The following is a 12,730-nucleotide window of genomic DNA, read 5'->3' on the forward strand; positions in this document are numbered from 1 at the left end:
GAGAAAAAGGAATGAAACTTTTGGTAGAACCTAATAGAATTGCAGCTATGCTTTCGTGAAAGTGAAAGAAAATCTAGATATAAATAACATTAAGATATTAATAAAGCTGGCATTTGTTCAAAAGCATTTGTGTAAGTCATTCACATGGAAAGAAAAAGCAAACTCAAATTTCAGCAAGTCTGCATGAAGTAGCAGTATCATTTGAAATTTTCTACTTAGAAAATTGAAAGAAGCCAAGTGGGGTCACTCTAAGCAGAGACAGAGAAAGGAGGAGAGGTTATACCATTTTGTTGCTATCAAAAAGAGTGACTTTAGAGATCACAGCAGATAGAACTAGGTAACTATCTCACAGTTCTACAAGGAACTACCTATTGAAGAAAGAGAAATGTGAAGGAATGAAATGGAAATTATTTAGGTTGCTTATTTCTAAACATATCCTTTGAGCAATCTAATTTCCTTTCATTTATCACTTTAATATAAAAAGGCTAGTGTTTTTCTTCTACATCTGTTAAAGGTGATAAGGAAGGAACAGTAGATTATAGTAACCTTATTTTATTAGGAAAAACAAATGACAGAATCTGAGGAATAGAAAGAAAAAGGAATAAAGAAAAGTAAACAGAGCTTAAATGACTTATCAGATATCATTAAGTAGACCAATATATGCATTATGGCAGTCCCAGAAAAACAGCAAGCTAAAAGGGCAGAGAGATTATTTGAAGAAATAATGGCTGAAAATTTCCAAAATTTGATAAAAGATTTTAGCCTACAAATCCAACAAGTTTAATGAACTTTGAAGTAGGATAAAACAAAAGAAAATCATATTGAGACACACTGTAATCAAACTGTCTAAAGTCAATGACAGAATCTTGAAAGCAGCAAGAGAAAAGCAACTTGTCACTTAAAAGGGATACGATTATCAGCAGATTTGCCAGCAGAAATCTAGCAAGCCGAAAGGAAGTGGGATGATATGTTTAAGTTGTTGAAAGAAAAAAACTGTCAACCGAGATTTCTATATCTGGTAAAAACTGTCCTTCAAAAATGAGAGAGAAATTAACACATTCTAAGACAAACGACAGCTGAGAGAGTTCATTACCACTAAATCTGCCCTACAAGAAATGTTAAAAGGAATCCTTTAGGTTGAAATAGATGGATTCTATTCTGTAACTCAAATCTATATGAAGATATAAAATTTTCCTGTAACGATTTTCAGAAACACCAAATCCTTCAAACAATCCAAATGTCCAGCAACTGATGAATAAACAAATTGTCATATATCAGTACATTAGAATACTTCTCAACAATAAAAATGAATGAACCACTGATATATGCAATGCCATGGATGAATCTCAAAAGCATTGTGCTAAGTGAAAGAAGCCAGAAACAAAAGGATCATTACGTTATGATTCCATGTATATTATTTTTAAAAAAGACAGAACTACATGAAACTAGATCAGTAGTTCCAAGGGATGGAAGTAGAGTGAGATCACTGACTAGAAAGGAACCAGAGAACTTTCTGGGGTCATAGAAATATTTCATATCTTGATTGTGATAGTGGTTACATGACTATATACATTTATCAAAACTCAGTTTTGTACACTTTGAAAGTGAGTTTTACAATAGTAAATTATACGTCAATAGAAATGAAGGCATATGTTCACAAAGAAACCCAAACACATATTTCACAGTTTGTCAGGCTGTATAATATATTTCTTTAACCACTTGCCAATTGATAGACATTTCACTTGTTTACAGTGCTTCACTATTGCACTACCAAAAAATCAATATCTACCAATAATTCAATATATGTGGTTATGGATCCAGAAAGGTAAAGTACTGTATAACTGAAAAAACATTTTGAAAGTCTCACAAAAGATAGAGGAGAGTATATGTAATGTGATTAAATTGAGTAAAATAATCATATCAATATTTAATAAGCCTTAAACATTTTTGGAAATTTCCATTGCTGTTGTTAACAATTTTCCTCAACTTTTGCCCAGTCCACAAAACAATCAATTAAGGTTAAACACAAGCAATTAGAGATTATTATGTCAGTTCCCTCAGGCAAAAGGTGGCAAGCCTATAATTTTACTATGCCGACTATCATTTTTAAGTCAATTGACACTAAACAGAAACTGACATGTACACATATAGAGCATAAGCTACTACATTTCGCTTAGCTAACTGAATGAATTTAACACTAGGTTTGTCGAGGACAATAACCAAGTATTCATGAATATATTTTGACCACATTCTCACCATTTTTAAAGGATTCCAAATACTTTTTAACTTTTATGATTACAGAAATTAAAATTTGTTTCATGATTCATTATGGGTGGAAATGTGCCAATGAATCCACATTTATAATGACGAAGACTCAAAATGACCCTTAAACCAAAAGCAGCAATGGGAGGATATACAATAACACCCATTAACTCAAGATTTCTGTGAAAACTTTCACTTCAGTAACATTTGATCTACGGCAGAAAATACCAACTACATAAAGAAAGGAACTTCTCAGGAACATTCAAACACTTTGGGTACATGTTTCTTAATATACATGAAATTGCTTTAATAATAAATTACCCCTAGTTAAGGATGAAATAAATAACTAGAGAACCTCTTTGGAGCAAAATGTAGTTGTCATTACTATACACACCAAGGAAGCAAAAACTTTTTTGGGTGTGATGGATGTGTTCATTATTCTGAGTGTGGTGATCATCTCTCAGGTGGAACATATGTCAATAGTTATCAAGATGTACACTGTAAACAGGGCAGTTTATCTTCTGCCTATTATACTCCTGTTAATAAAGCTCAGAAGGAACATACCTGTGTGTCTAGGGCAAAGTAACCAAGGAGAAAAGAGGTTGAGTGATCAGGGCAAAAGAGCAGCCCGATCTTGTTCATTGCTGGCCATGCTTGGTAAATATTTTCATTCTAATTTCAATGGGAAATTATTGGAGAGCTTCAGGCAGGGGCCTGATATGATTTGAATGGTGGGAGGCACTAGAACCACAGATGTGTGAAATTGGAAGAGACAGTGAACTCCCTAAGTCTAGGTGCTCTTAAGAGAGGTCCATAGGTTTCCTTAAACTTCCTGAAGTAGCTGCTAATTTGTGTATGTATGTACAGATATGCATTTTTAAAAAATTAATTTCCACAGTATTCATCAGCTTCTCGAAAAGGTCCTTGACCATAAATATGTAGGAACTTTTCATGGATTTACCCAGAAATTAGTTAGAGATATCAAAACCTGGAGAAGTACAAGGATGTGTTCAAGATCAGAGGTGGCAGGTTGATGAGGTCATGAGGGGGTTATGATGCTGACTACCGTCTCTGGTCCCCTCATCTCTCCCTGCCCCAAATGCTGATTCACAGAACACAGTCGTCATAAAAAGCTGGCATACAGCACACGAAGCCAGTGTCTGCTGAACCCTGACCCGCTCACCCACATCAACAGGAGAGCGTGCCAATGGTATGGTCCATAAGAGGTGATCAGCCAGCACAACTACTGGAAAACAGTCCCTTATGACTCCCCCATCAAACCTGTATAACTTTCTAAATCACCTACGGGTGTATTACTGTTAAAATCACAAAAGAACAACACATCATAAACAATAATAAGCTATTCCTCTTTCATTATTACTGAGCCTGCCCTGTGCTGTAGACCAGAAGAATACTATAGAATTGGCATTTGACAGCTCTAGTTTTCCTCCTGTAAAGAATCGACAAATGAGTGTATCCTTTGGTATCCTTTGAGTGTATCTGGATCCTTACCAATGGAGATTTCAATACGGTATAAAAAAAACTTCTTAAACTAGGAGGCGCTATATATATAGCAAGGTACATTTCACATGAGAAGCTTCACATCATCCTTCTCACGAGATTCCAGTGTAGGATGACAGAAGGTCCTTTTCTCAGCAATCCAGGGGACAAACAGGATCCCCTCAAATTCTTTCCTAGCTCTAGGGTTTATGAAAATGTCGGGCTATTTTTTATAGCTTTAAAAGGTCCCAGGTTACCGAACTAACCCTGCCTTTGCTCAGTCTTGAGCGTGAAGAACGTGCCTCCATGGCACCAGTATAAACTGGATTAAAACATTTCAGAAAGTCGCCTTTGTAAAAAGCAAGGGGGTAAAACACAAAGTACACCTGGGAGTTATGTTCCATACCTATCAGATGTGTGAAATCGGCTCTAGTAAAATAATGGCCTTTTCTGGGCTTCGAGTTTCAACTGAGTTCAGGGGTGTTGGAACTTACCAGATAGGTTGATATTTGAATCGCACAGGCAGAACTCTCCTGATCATCACGATGAACAATTACAGGGACTGAGTATACCTGGACGTGGTGCTAGCCAGACACTAACAAGAGGAAGTTCGGTGAGAGACCTGCCTTGAGAGGGGAGCCTATTGTACAGAAGGGGGAAACAGAATCAAAGCACAACTGAGGGCTGTACTGCGTACCTATCAGAAGTGTGAAGTCAGTGTCTGATCTTCGTCTGTGCTTGAACTCTGGGTCCACACCAAGGCAGTGCACGAGCTGTTGATCGTGCCCTTGGATCTTCTTACCAAACTGTGACCTGAAAAGGAAAGAACGTATTGTTGAATACCTTGGCCACAGATACAGATTAATTTCCCTAAGTAAGAATTCAGCGTGAAAAAAGTAAAAAACAAAGGAACAAAACAAAACAAAAACACACCAGCCTTTTCCTAGTTCTGCAAAAGACCCCCATCCAGCCACTGCCTACCCTTAGGAGAAATAAGCCTACAGCTACAGATGGTCTGGACTTTATACTGCAAACCCACTGTGACGTAATCCACTGTGACCATTTGGTCACTTCATATGGTAATTTGCTGGCATTGAGGCTTGTGGTCAGAGATACCGGATCAGCCTTTCTGCTTCCCTAACCTACTGTCCCTGAGGTTAGTGAAACAAATAAATAAACTGTCAGCCCTACAGCCACAGATACAGAAATGTTCTCCCACTTATAACTGATTGATTTCCACGAGGGATGAGCGTCCTGGCCCAAGGGGCAAATGACAGTTTGGGTTTTGTTCAGCACTGTCAGTCGCGTAGCTATAAACAACTTACAGAAGTGGACCGAGCCACTTCAGCAAGATGCTCTGTAGGGACCAATCTCTACACGTATTCCAAAAAGATCCATTTTATAGGAGCACACACTTAGTATGCATGGCTAGAACCTCGATTTATTCAAAGTGGCTAAGGTCTTCAACCGTATCCTCATCAAGGTAATTGTGTGGCCCTAACCCTGACCAATTCCAAACGGACAGAAATACACCACAGCGCCTCCTGCTTCAAAACTGGAGGGTCAATGACTATTTGTAAGTGTCTAAATGATTTAACAGCATAACATTAGTAAGAGGCACACAGGATATGATCCTCAGAGGATCATCCCCCAGATGTCCACAGGGTCCCCCCCACCCCACCCCGTCTCTTCCTTCAGGTCTTTATGTCCCCTTCTCAGTGAGGCCTTCTCCATACAACCTACCTGCAGGTGCAGATCCCTCCCCCAGACCTATTCCCCTTCCCTGCCTTCGTGTGCTGCACAGCACGCGTCATTATAATACACGTGGGTCTTATTGAGCTTACTTTTCAGTCTCCCCCACTAGAATGTGAGCCCCATGTGAGCAAGGACTTTAGGTCTCTTTCGTGTCTGTATGTCCAGCACGAAGAACAGTAGCATCTGGCACATAGTAGGTGCTCAGCAAATGATGAAGGTCACCTTTGGCCACCAGCCCTAATGTTCATGCCATTCCCAGAGCTGACCCTGTCACCTGTAGAGTGTGCGTCTTTCAGAATCTCCTCCCCGTATTTACATTCTCACACAAGAGATCATTAAAAATAGATACCCTACGCTTTAATGAAGTGGTTGGATAATTCTACAGTACTTAAAACAAAAACCACCTGTTTCCAGTCCTAACTGGAGACACAACCGATTACAGCTCTGTAAATGCAACCAGAATCAACTCTTTTAGGTTGGTGTTTTCACCCATATTACTCAATAACATACTCAAAACACGATTACTTTATCAGTGTTGGTTGGCACAGTTGCTTTTGTGGATATTTTTAGCTCTGTATCACGGATCATTTCAAACAAAGCCGATAGAACAATATATCCAGAATTCTGTATGTCGGTCAAGGAGCTTCAACAGTCAGCGTTTTGCCACTTAAGATTTATTTGTTTTTTTTTTTCTAGCATATTCCAAAGCATATTCCAGATATCCTACGACTTCGTGTGTAAACCCAAAGAAGTTATTTCCTCCACATACTCTGCGGTAACATAAACTATAACAAACAGGGCTTTAAAAAAACATAACCAAAATACCGTCATTACATCGAAGAAAAATTACAATTATTCCCTAATGCCACAGGAAACCATCCATGTCCAATGTATCTATTTGACCTAAATATCTCTCTTAAATTTGATTTGTTCTTATTAGGATCCAAAGAAGTATCTTACATAGCATTCGCTGAAATAGGACTTAGTCCTCTTTTCATCTATAACAGCCCCTCCCCGTTTTTTCTTTGCTATTCCTTTGATGAAAAGACTAGATTATTTGTCCTGTAGAATTACTCACATTCAGTGTTACTCTATATGCATCCTGTCCTGAACATGTTCCAGTAGAAACAGAATAACCCGTAGTGAGATCTCTGGGTATGGTTAGATTCAGGCTCAGTTATTTTAGCAGGAACATTTTATAAATTTATTTATTTATCTATTTATTGGCTGCGTTGGGTCTTCGCCGCCGCGCGCAGGCCCTCCCTAGTTGCGGCGTGCGGTGGCTTCTCTTTGTTGCAGAGCACGCGCTGTAGGCGCGCGGGCTTCGGTAGTTGTGGCACGCGGGCTCAGCAGTTGTGGCTCGCGGGCTCTAGAGCGCAGGCTCAGTAGTTGTGGCGCACGGGCTTAGTTGCTCCGCGGCATGTGCGATCTTCCCGGACCAGGGCTCGAACCCGTGTCCCCTGGGTTGGCAGGTGGATTCTTAACCCACCGCGCCACCAGGGAAATGTCCCTTAGCAGGCACATTTTAGACTTGATGCTTTGTACTCCTATATGATACAACAGGAGTATCAGATTGCACTGTACTGTACAGTGTCAATTGTATCACATCAGAACACCCGCGCTGTTTCCCACACTTTTGATGGGAAACAAAAAGTTTCCCCTGGCCGGGGAGACGGGGGTTGATCGGTGGGTTGTACTATTCTCACCTTGATTCACCCACATTGTAAAATGTACCATCTACCTTTTACTGAAATTTTATTAAGTGTATGTGTTGGCTTGCTTTTTAAATGTTTGATATGCTATTCATGTACCATGTAATCCACAATGTTAAAATGTACTAGTCACTGATTTTTACTATAGTCAGACAGTTGTGGGCCCGTGACCACAATAAATTTTAGGACATTTTCATCACCCCCAAAAGGAAGTCCATACTTATTATCTGCCGTTCCCTATTCTCGGGATGGGACTGAAACCGGCCTGAATGGTACAAAGATTACTTCAAATTGAAAACATCTGAGCTACAACAGAGGCAGAAATAAGTCTTCTCTGAACTGCCCTTATCTGGCTAAAGCAGAACTTTATAAGAGACAGCTGCCACAACCCCACCCACACGGGGGGGGCGTGTCTCTAAGCAGGGAGGCCTGATCTTGGACATGAGAACATTCCAGAAGATGGTGTAAATAAGCCTCATCAGACCCTTCCATCCTTTGAAGTCCTGATCCACCAAGCCCCCTTGCGAAGTTGGTCTATAAACCCCTATCTCTAGCCGTCTAGGGAGCCTCTTCATCTGAAAGCTCCTTCATGGTAAATAAACTTTTCTCCGATTAATTTACCGATAATTAATTTTCAGGCCCCTAGCCAGTTGAACCTAAGACGGTAGAGAAAAAGTTTTCCTCCTAACGTTCCCTTCTCACTAGCCCTATGGCAACCACGCGTGGATTTTTTCTCTCTGTAGATCTGCCTGTTCTGGGTACTTCACGTGAATCAGATCTTACAATGTGTGTTCTTTGGTGTCTAGCTTTTTTCATGTATCATAATGTTTCCAAGATTCATCCGTATTTCAGCACGTATCACTACTTCATTCCATATTATGGCTAAATAAAAACTCATGGTAAGGGTATAGCATATTTTGTTTAAAAATTCATCAGTCGATGGACATTTGGGTTGCTTCCCCCATTTTGGCTTTGTGAATAAGGCTGCCGTAAACGTTGACGTACAAGTTTTTGTTTGAATGTTTTCAGTTCTCTGGGATACGTGTCTAGGAGTGGACTTGCTGGTCATGTGGTCACTCTATGTTTAACTTTTGGTGGAAGTGCCGAACTGCTTTACACGGTGTCCGCACCATTTTACATTCCCACCAGCCAGTGTATGAGGGGTTCAATTCCTGCACATCCTTATTACACTTCTTATTTTCCATTTTTTAAATTACAGCTGCCCTGGTAGACGTCAAGTGGTATCTCTTGTGATTCTGATGTTGGTCTCCCTAATGACTAATGACGTTGAACATCTTCTCTTGCCCTCAGTGGCCATTTGCATGGAGAGAGCAATGGATTTGCAGCATGAGACGCCCCCGTCCCCACCCCCCCACCCCCCCCCCCCGCCCCTTGTGTGTGTGAACCACTCCTGGTTCACACTGGCAAAGCCACGTAGCCTCTTTGGACCTCGATTTCCTGGCACAATGAGTAGTTATTGCATCTGTGTTCATCCAGGGAATGGAGACAGAAAAAAGACTTTGACTTGGATCTCTGCATGGAGAAACAGCCACTACTCCCTAGAGTGAAGGAAAAGAAACTCACAGAGGAATCCAGAGGGGCAGCTGAGATCCAGAGCCCAGGGACTGGTCAGGTAATTCCGCGTGGCGAGGAGGTGGAAGCTCTCTTCACTTTCCACCCTCAACAAGGCGGGCAAGTTGTAGCAGAGCATGAAGCCCTCCCTTCACTCCCTAGGAGTTGAAGGCAGCTGCGCTTTGTGAGATTTTCCTGTGGTGACCTGAAATGCAAAAAGGCAGCTGCCTGGCCAGAACTAAGCACCTCAGGGTCCTCACTGTCCTCCTCCCTTCTGCCCTGGAAATTCCCACCAGCTCTGCCCAAACAGCAGGGAATGGGTGAGAAAAGGCGCTGTGAGTCAGAGCCTGAGCCAAGGCTGGGACTAGCCGGACAGCAGGCGGTCTTGGGGGGCCTGGGCCTGTGCAGGTGCTCAGTCGGGGAGCAGAATGGAGGCAGGAAATCCTGAGGAGTTAGGGGCAGTCAGCAGGCCAGTTGTGCTGCCCTGGGGTCGTTGCAGAGCCCATGGATTTCTTTTAAGTGTTTCTTGGAAGGGTGATTACACTGGGGAGTGGATAGGGGCAGGGGTGACTTCGGTTCTCCCTTGAAAAACTTCTGTATTTCTGGAGATGTTTTTTCTTAAGAAATAACCAAGCAATAATTACATTTGTCAATGGAAAGAAAGAGTTAACAAAAGCATCTTCACAGTCTCGACCGTTTTAGTCACCAGAAAGCTGCCGGTTACCCACGATCCTAGAGACAGTTGTTTCTGAAGGTCTGTCTTTGAATCTCTCTCCCGTGCTCTCTCTCCTCCGCTGCACCCCTCTGCAGGGAACAAGCTACTGGGTGGATACAGGCCCCAGTTTAACACCCCTCGTCTCTGAGTGGCGGCATCACCTGTCATCTTCCTTTTCCTCTCTATGCTACATGTGTCTCCTTGATGTGAAGGTTATTTCTCTAGAGGAGCGTGTTCCTTTTCTCAACAGGAAACAACAAGTCAAGGCGCCCGCCAGGCAGGAGAAACCTGCGAGTCGCTGCGACTCCTTCGGACGCAGCACATCCCCCCCACCCACCTAGGCGGTGTGGACACCACCTGCAGCAGCCCCGGGAAAACCGCTTCAGAGGCGCGGGCTCCCTAGCAGGTCCCTGGCAAAGAGCGGGAGGTGACGGGGCGCAGGCAGGGCCTGCTCTTGGGACTCTGCCTCCCACCTGAGGAGGGAGCAATTCAAGTATTAGTAACCTCAAGCATATGAAGGATACAAACTCGTCACATCGTTTGCAAGTGTACTTACACTTTTTTCCTCTAAATAGTCTTGCGACCGTTGAACGGTAAAATTTCCGTTTTACTGTTCCTTCGCATACATCGTTGGCGGCAAGGCCCCTACAAGGGGGACAAGTTGGTCCTCCCGAGCAGAGAGCGAAACACGGGAGGTTTCCTCGCAGACTTTCCCAAGCTCCCCTCTCCCGCCTCTCGGCACCTGGGACCAATTGAGGATGTCCCACCCCTCCCCTGGGCGGGGCCAACACCGAGGAACCCGGATTCCCAACCCCTCCTCTCCCCCTCGCCCTCCCCCCCGCCGCGCCCCACCTCCCGGGCTTCTCCGAGGAGACGCCGACGACAGGGGGCGGGGTGGGGGTCGTCTACGCGGGGCCACGCAGGCGCCGCTTTACGGCAGGGGTGGGCGTGGGGCGCCGTCGAGTCCCGCCGGCCCCCGCGCAAGGTTCAGAACTGACCGGGCTTGTCCCGCCGGAGCGTGGCTTCAACCAGGTGGGTCCCCTCAGCCTCCTTCGTTTCCTTTCCCTGACGCGGGGCGACGCGGGGCCGGGGGCTGGGCTCCGTCCGGCAGCCGTTCTGATCCCGGGGGCCCTCCCCGTCCTCTAGCGTCTGGGCAGCGTATGCCTGGCGTGCGCCGTAGGCCAATGGTCGCTGCATCCTGGCCGGCTCGGGGGGAGGCGGGGACGGGCCGAGGGGGCGCCGCGTGGGCCCGGCCGGGGTCTGGCGTTTAGGCGAGGCTGGCTGAGCGTGGGCGCCGGGATTGTACCGCCGCCTGAGTTCTGTGCACTGGCGCCAGTAGGGAGAGCGTCCAAGTAGAGCCCCTAGGGAAGCGGTTCCCTGTGGCCAGAGGGCGGGGAGGGCAGGAGGAGAGCGCGGGGCCGCCAGCTCCTTCTTCCTTCCCTCCCCATTTACGTGGCCGCAGGAGGGTCGGCTTGGTTGGGTGGGATTGAGTGCGCTGCCGACAGGGACTGGGCTGCCCGGAATGTATCCCTAGAGAAGTAACATTTCCTTTCGTGAATTTTTGACCTAAAGAAGTTCTAGCTCCATTTTCACGTATGCATTTAACCACATGGAAGATTAAACCCCCAGATTTTCAGGGTTTCTGCAAGTGATGGGAATACTGGTGGTTAATGTTTTTTATCTATTTACAGTTCTGTGCAGTAACAGGAGGCCTTTTATTAATGAAAGAAGCAATGAAGCTTTTTAAAGAAATAATTTCAGGTTATCAAAGATAAAAGTTCATGGTAATAATACAAAATATGAATAAGGGGAGCAAATTATATGTGGACAAAAAACTCCAAAAGGAAAAAAAACCACAGTTTTTTTTATGACAGTGTTAAGGGTGCGTGTTCGTGCAAATGCTTGTTTCTTGTTACTGATAATTGGCAGAAGATTGGCCTTATTACCAAAATTTAAAAATTCGAAGAACTTCTGTAGACATTTGATGGCATGAGAGGGCAATCGAAATTAAAGGGTCAGGGATTTTCATATAAAGGACTGTACTTTGTTTACAGTGGGATTATAACCATTTCATGGGTAAAGGGGATTTGAGACAAGTCAGACTCAAGAGAGGTGAGGAAATGGCAGGTAATACAGGCCCCTCTGAAAGGGCAGGTCTTGGTTGGGAACTCATACCTTGTATGAAGTTATAGTGTAGTTTTTGTTTGTATTTCCTTTATATGTGCGGCTGGGGAATCTTTTGGTATATTTAAGAGCCTTTTGTGGCTCTTTTTCTGTGAACTAGTAATGTCTTTTTCTCTTGGTTGTTACTCTTAAACGATATCTAGAAGCTTGTTCTCTATGTTAGGAAGACTACTGATGTGAATTAAATACTTTTTTCCCGTTTATCAATGCTTTTCTAACTTCGATTATGCTTTTTTCGTTAGCATGGTAAATTTTAGGTGTTCACATTTATCCTTTTTGTTTTTTTAATGGATTTTTGGGTCAGGCGTACAAAAGGCTTTTCCTGCTCCCGAGCTATAAAGGAATCTTGCCCATTACTTCTTCTAGTAGTTGTATGGTTCTGTGCATTGTACCTTTAATTCTTGGATGCCTGTACAGTTCATCGTGGTTTATTGTGAGAGGTGTGGAACTATGAGCCTATTCTAGATGGGTATCACTTTGTCCCAAGGCTGTCTGTACTCTCATTGATTTGGGAGACTGCCTCAGTGTATACTAAATTCTTGTATGTCTTCAGGTCTATTCTTGAACTTTGTGTTCTACTATATATTTTCACATGTGGTATGACTAGTTCTCTCACAACATGGCTATTCATTGTCATAACTCTCCTGGATATCTCTGCCTGTTTGTTTTCCCTTATTAACAGTGGAAAATAACAAAGTGTTCAAAAGCCTTTTGGATTTTCTTTGGGATTAGAATGGATTGCTTGATTAACTGATGAAGAATTGTTAATGTTCTTGAGTCTAAGTCTGTTTATCCGAGAATGTAGTACATCTTTATTCTTGTTTAAGTCTACTTGTCTGTCCTACGGGAATTTTAAAGTGTTCCTCCTGTAGATTTCCATGTGTGTATTAACATTACCCTAAGCATATAATCTTTCACCATTGATAATTTAAAATCCTGTAAACTTTGTTTCTAACTGGATATTTATTCATGGAATTGGCTTATAAAAAACATTCGTAGAGCACTTGATTGTCAGGACTTTTGTTAATTT

The 12,730-nt window shown here is 43.2% G+C and overlaps 2 protein-coding genes across 11 annotated transcripts in view; one reads left to right on the top strand and one right to left on the bottom strand.

Moving 5' to 3' along the window:
• Window positions 1–12,730, bottom strand: part of LOC309620715 (uncharacterized protein) — an 84,576-nt gene that overhangs the window by 19,990 nt on the left and 51,856 nt on the right. For 4 of the 6 annotated variants that reach the window (XR_014239598.1, XR_014239599.1, XM_082377585.1 and 1 more), the window contains one exon: window positions 4,460–4,575. Coding sequence is in view for 4 of the 6 variants with exons in the window: in XM_082377585.1 (XP_082233711.1) it covers window positions 4,460–4,575 (116 nt within the window). In the remaining 2 variants the exon portion in view is untranslated. Of the gene's footprint in view, window positions 1–2; window positions 4,576–12,730 lie in introns of those variants that run through there. The other 2 variants (XM_082377584.1, XM_082377582.1) reach the window with 2 other exon arrangements.
• LOC309620745 (uncharacterized protein) overlaps window positions 10,073–12,730 on the top strand; it is a 37,175-nt gene continuing 34,517 nt past the window's right edge. For 4 of the 5 annotated variants that reach the window (XR_014239600.1, XM_082377617.1, XM_082377619.1 and 1 more), the window contains exon 1: window positions 10,073–10,548. Coding sequence is in view for 3 of the 5 variants with exons in the window: in XM_082377617.1 (XP_082233743.1) it covers window positions 10,275–10,548 (274 nt within the window). In the remaining 2 variants the exon portion in view is untranslated. The remainder of the gene's footprint in view (window positions 10,549–12,730) is intronic. The other variant, XR_014239601.1, reaches the window with a different exon arrangement.

Source organism: Balaenoptera borealis, assembly GCF_965194805.1.
Source record: "Balaenoptera borealis genome assembly, chromosome: X".
Taxonomy (NCBI): Eukaryota; Metazoa; Chordata; class Mammalia; order Artiodactyla; family Balaenopteridae; genus Balaenoptera; species Balaenoptera borealis.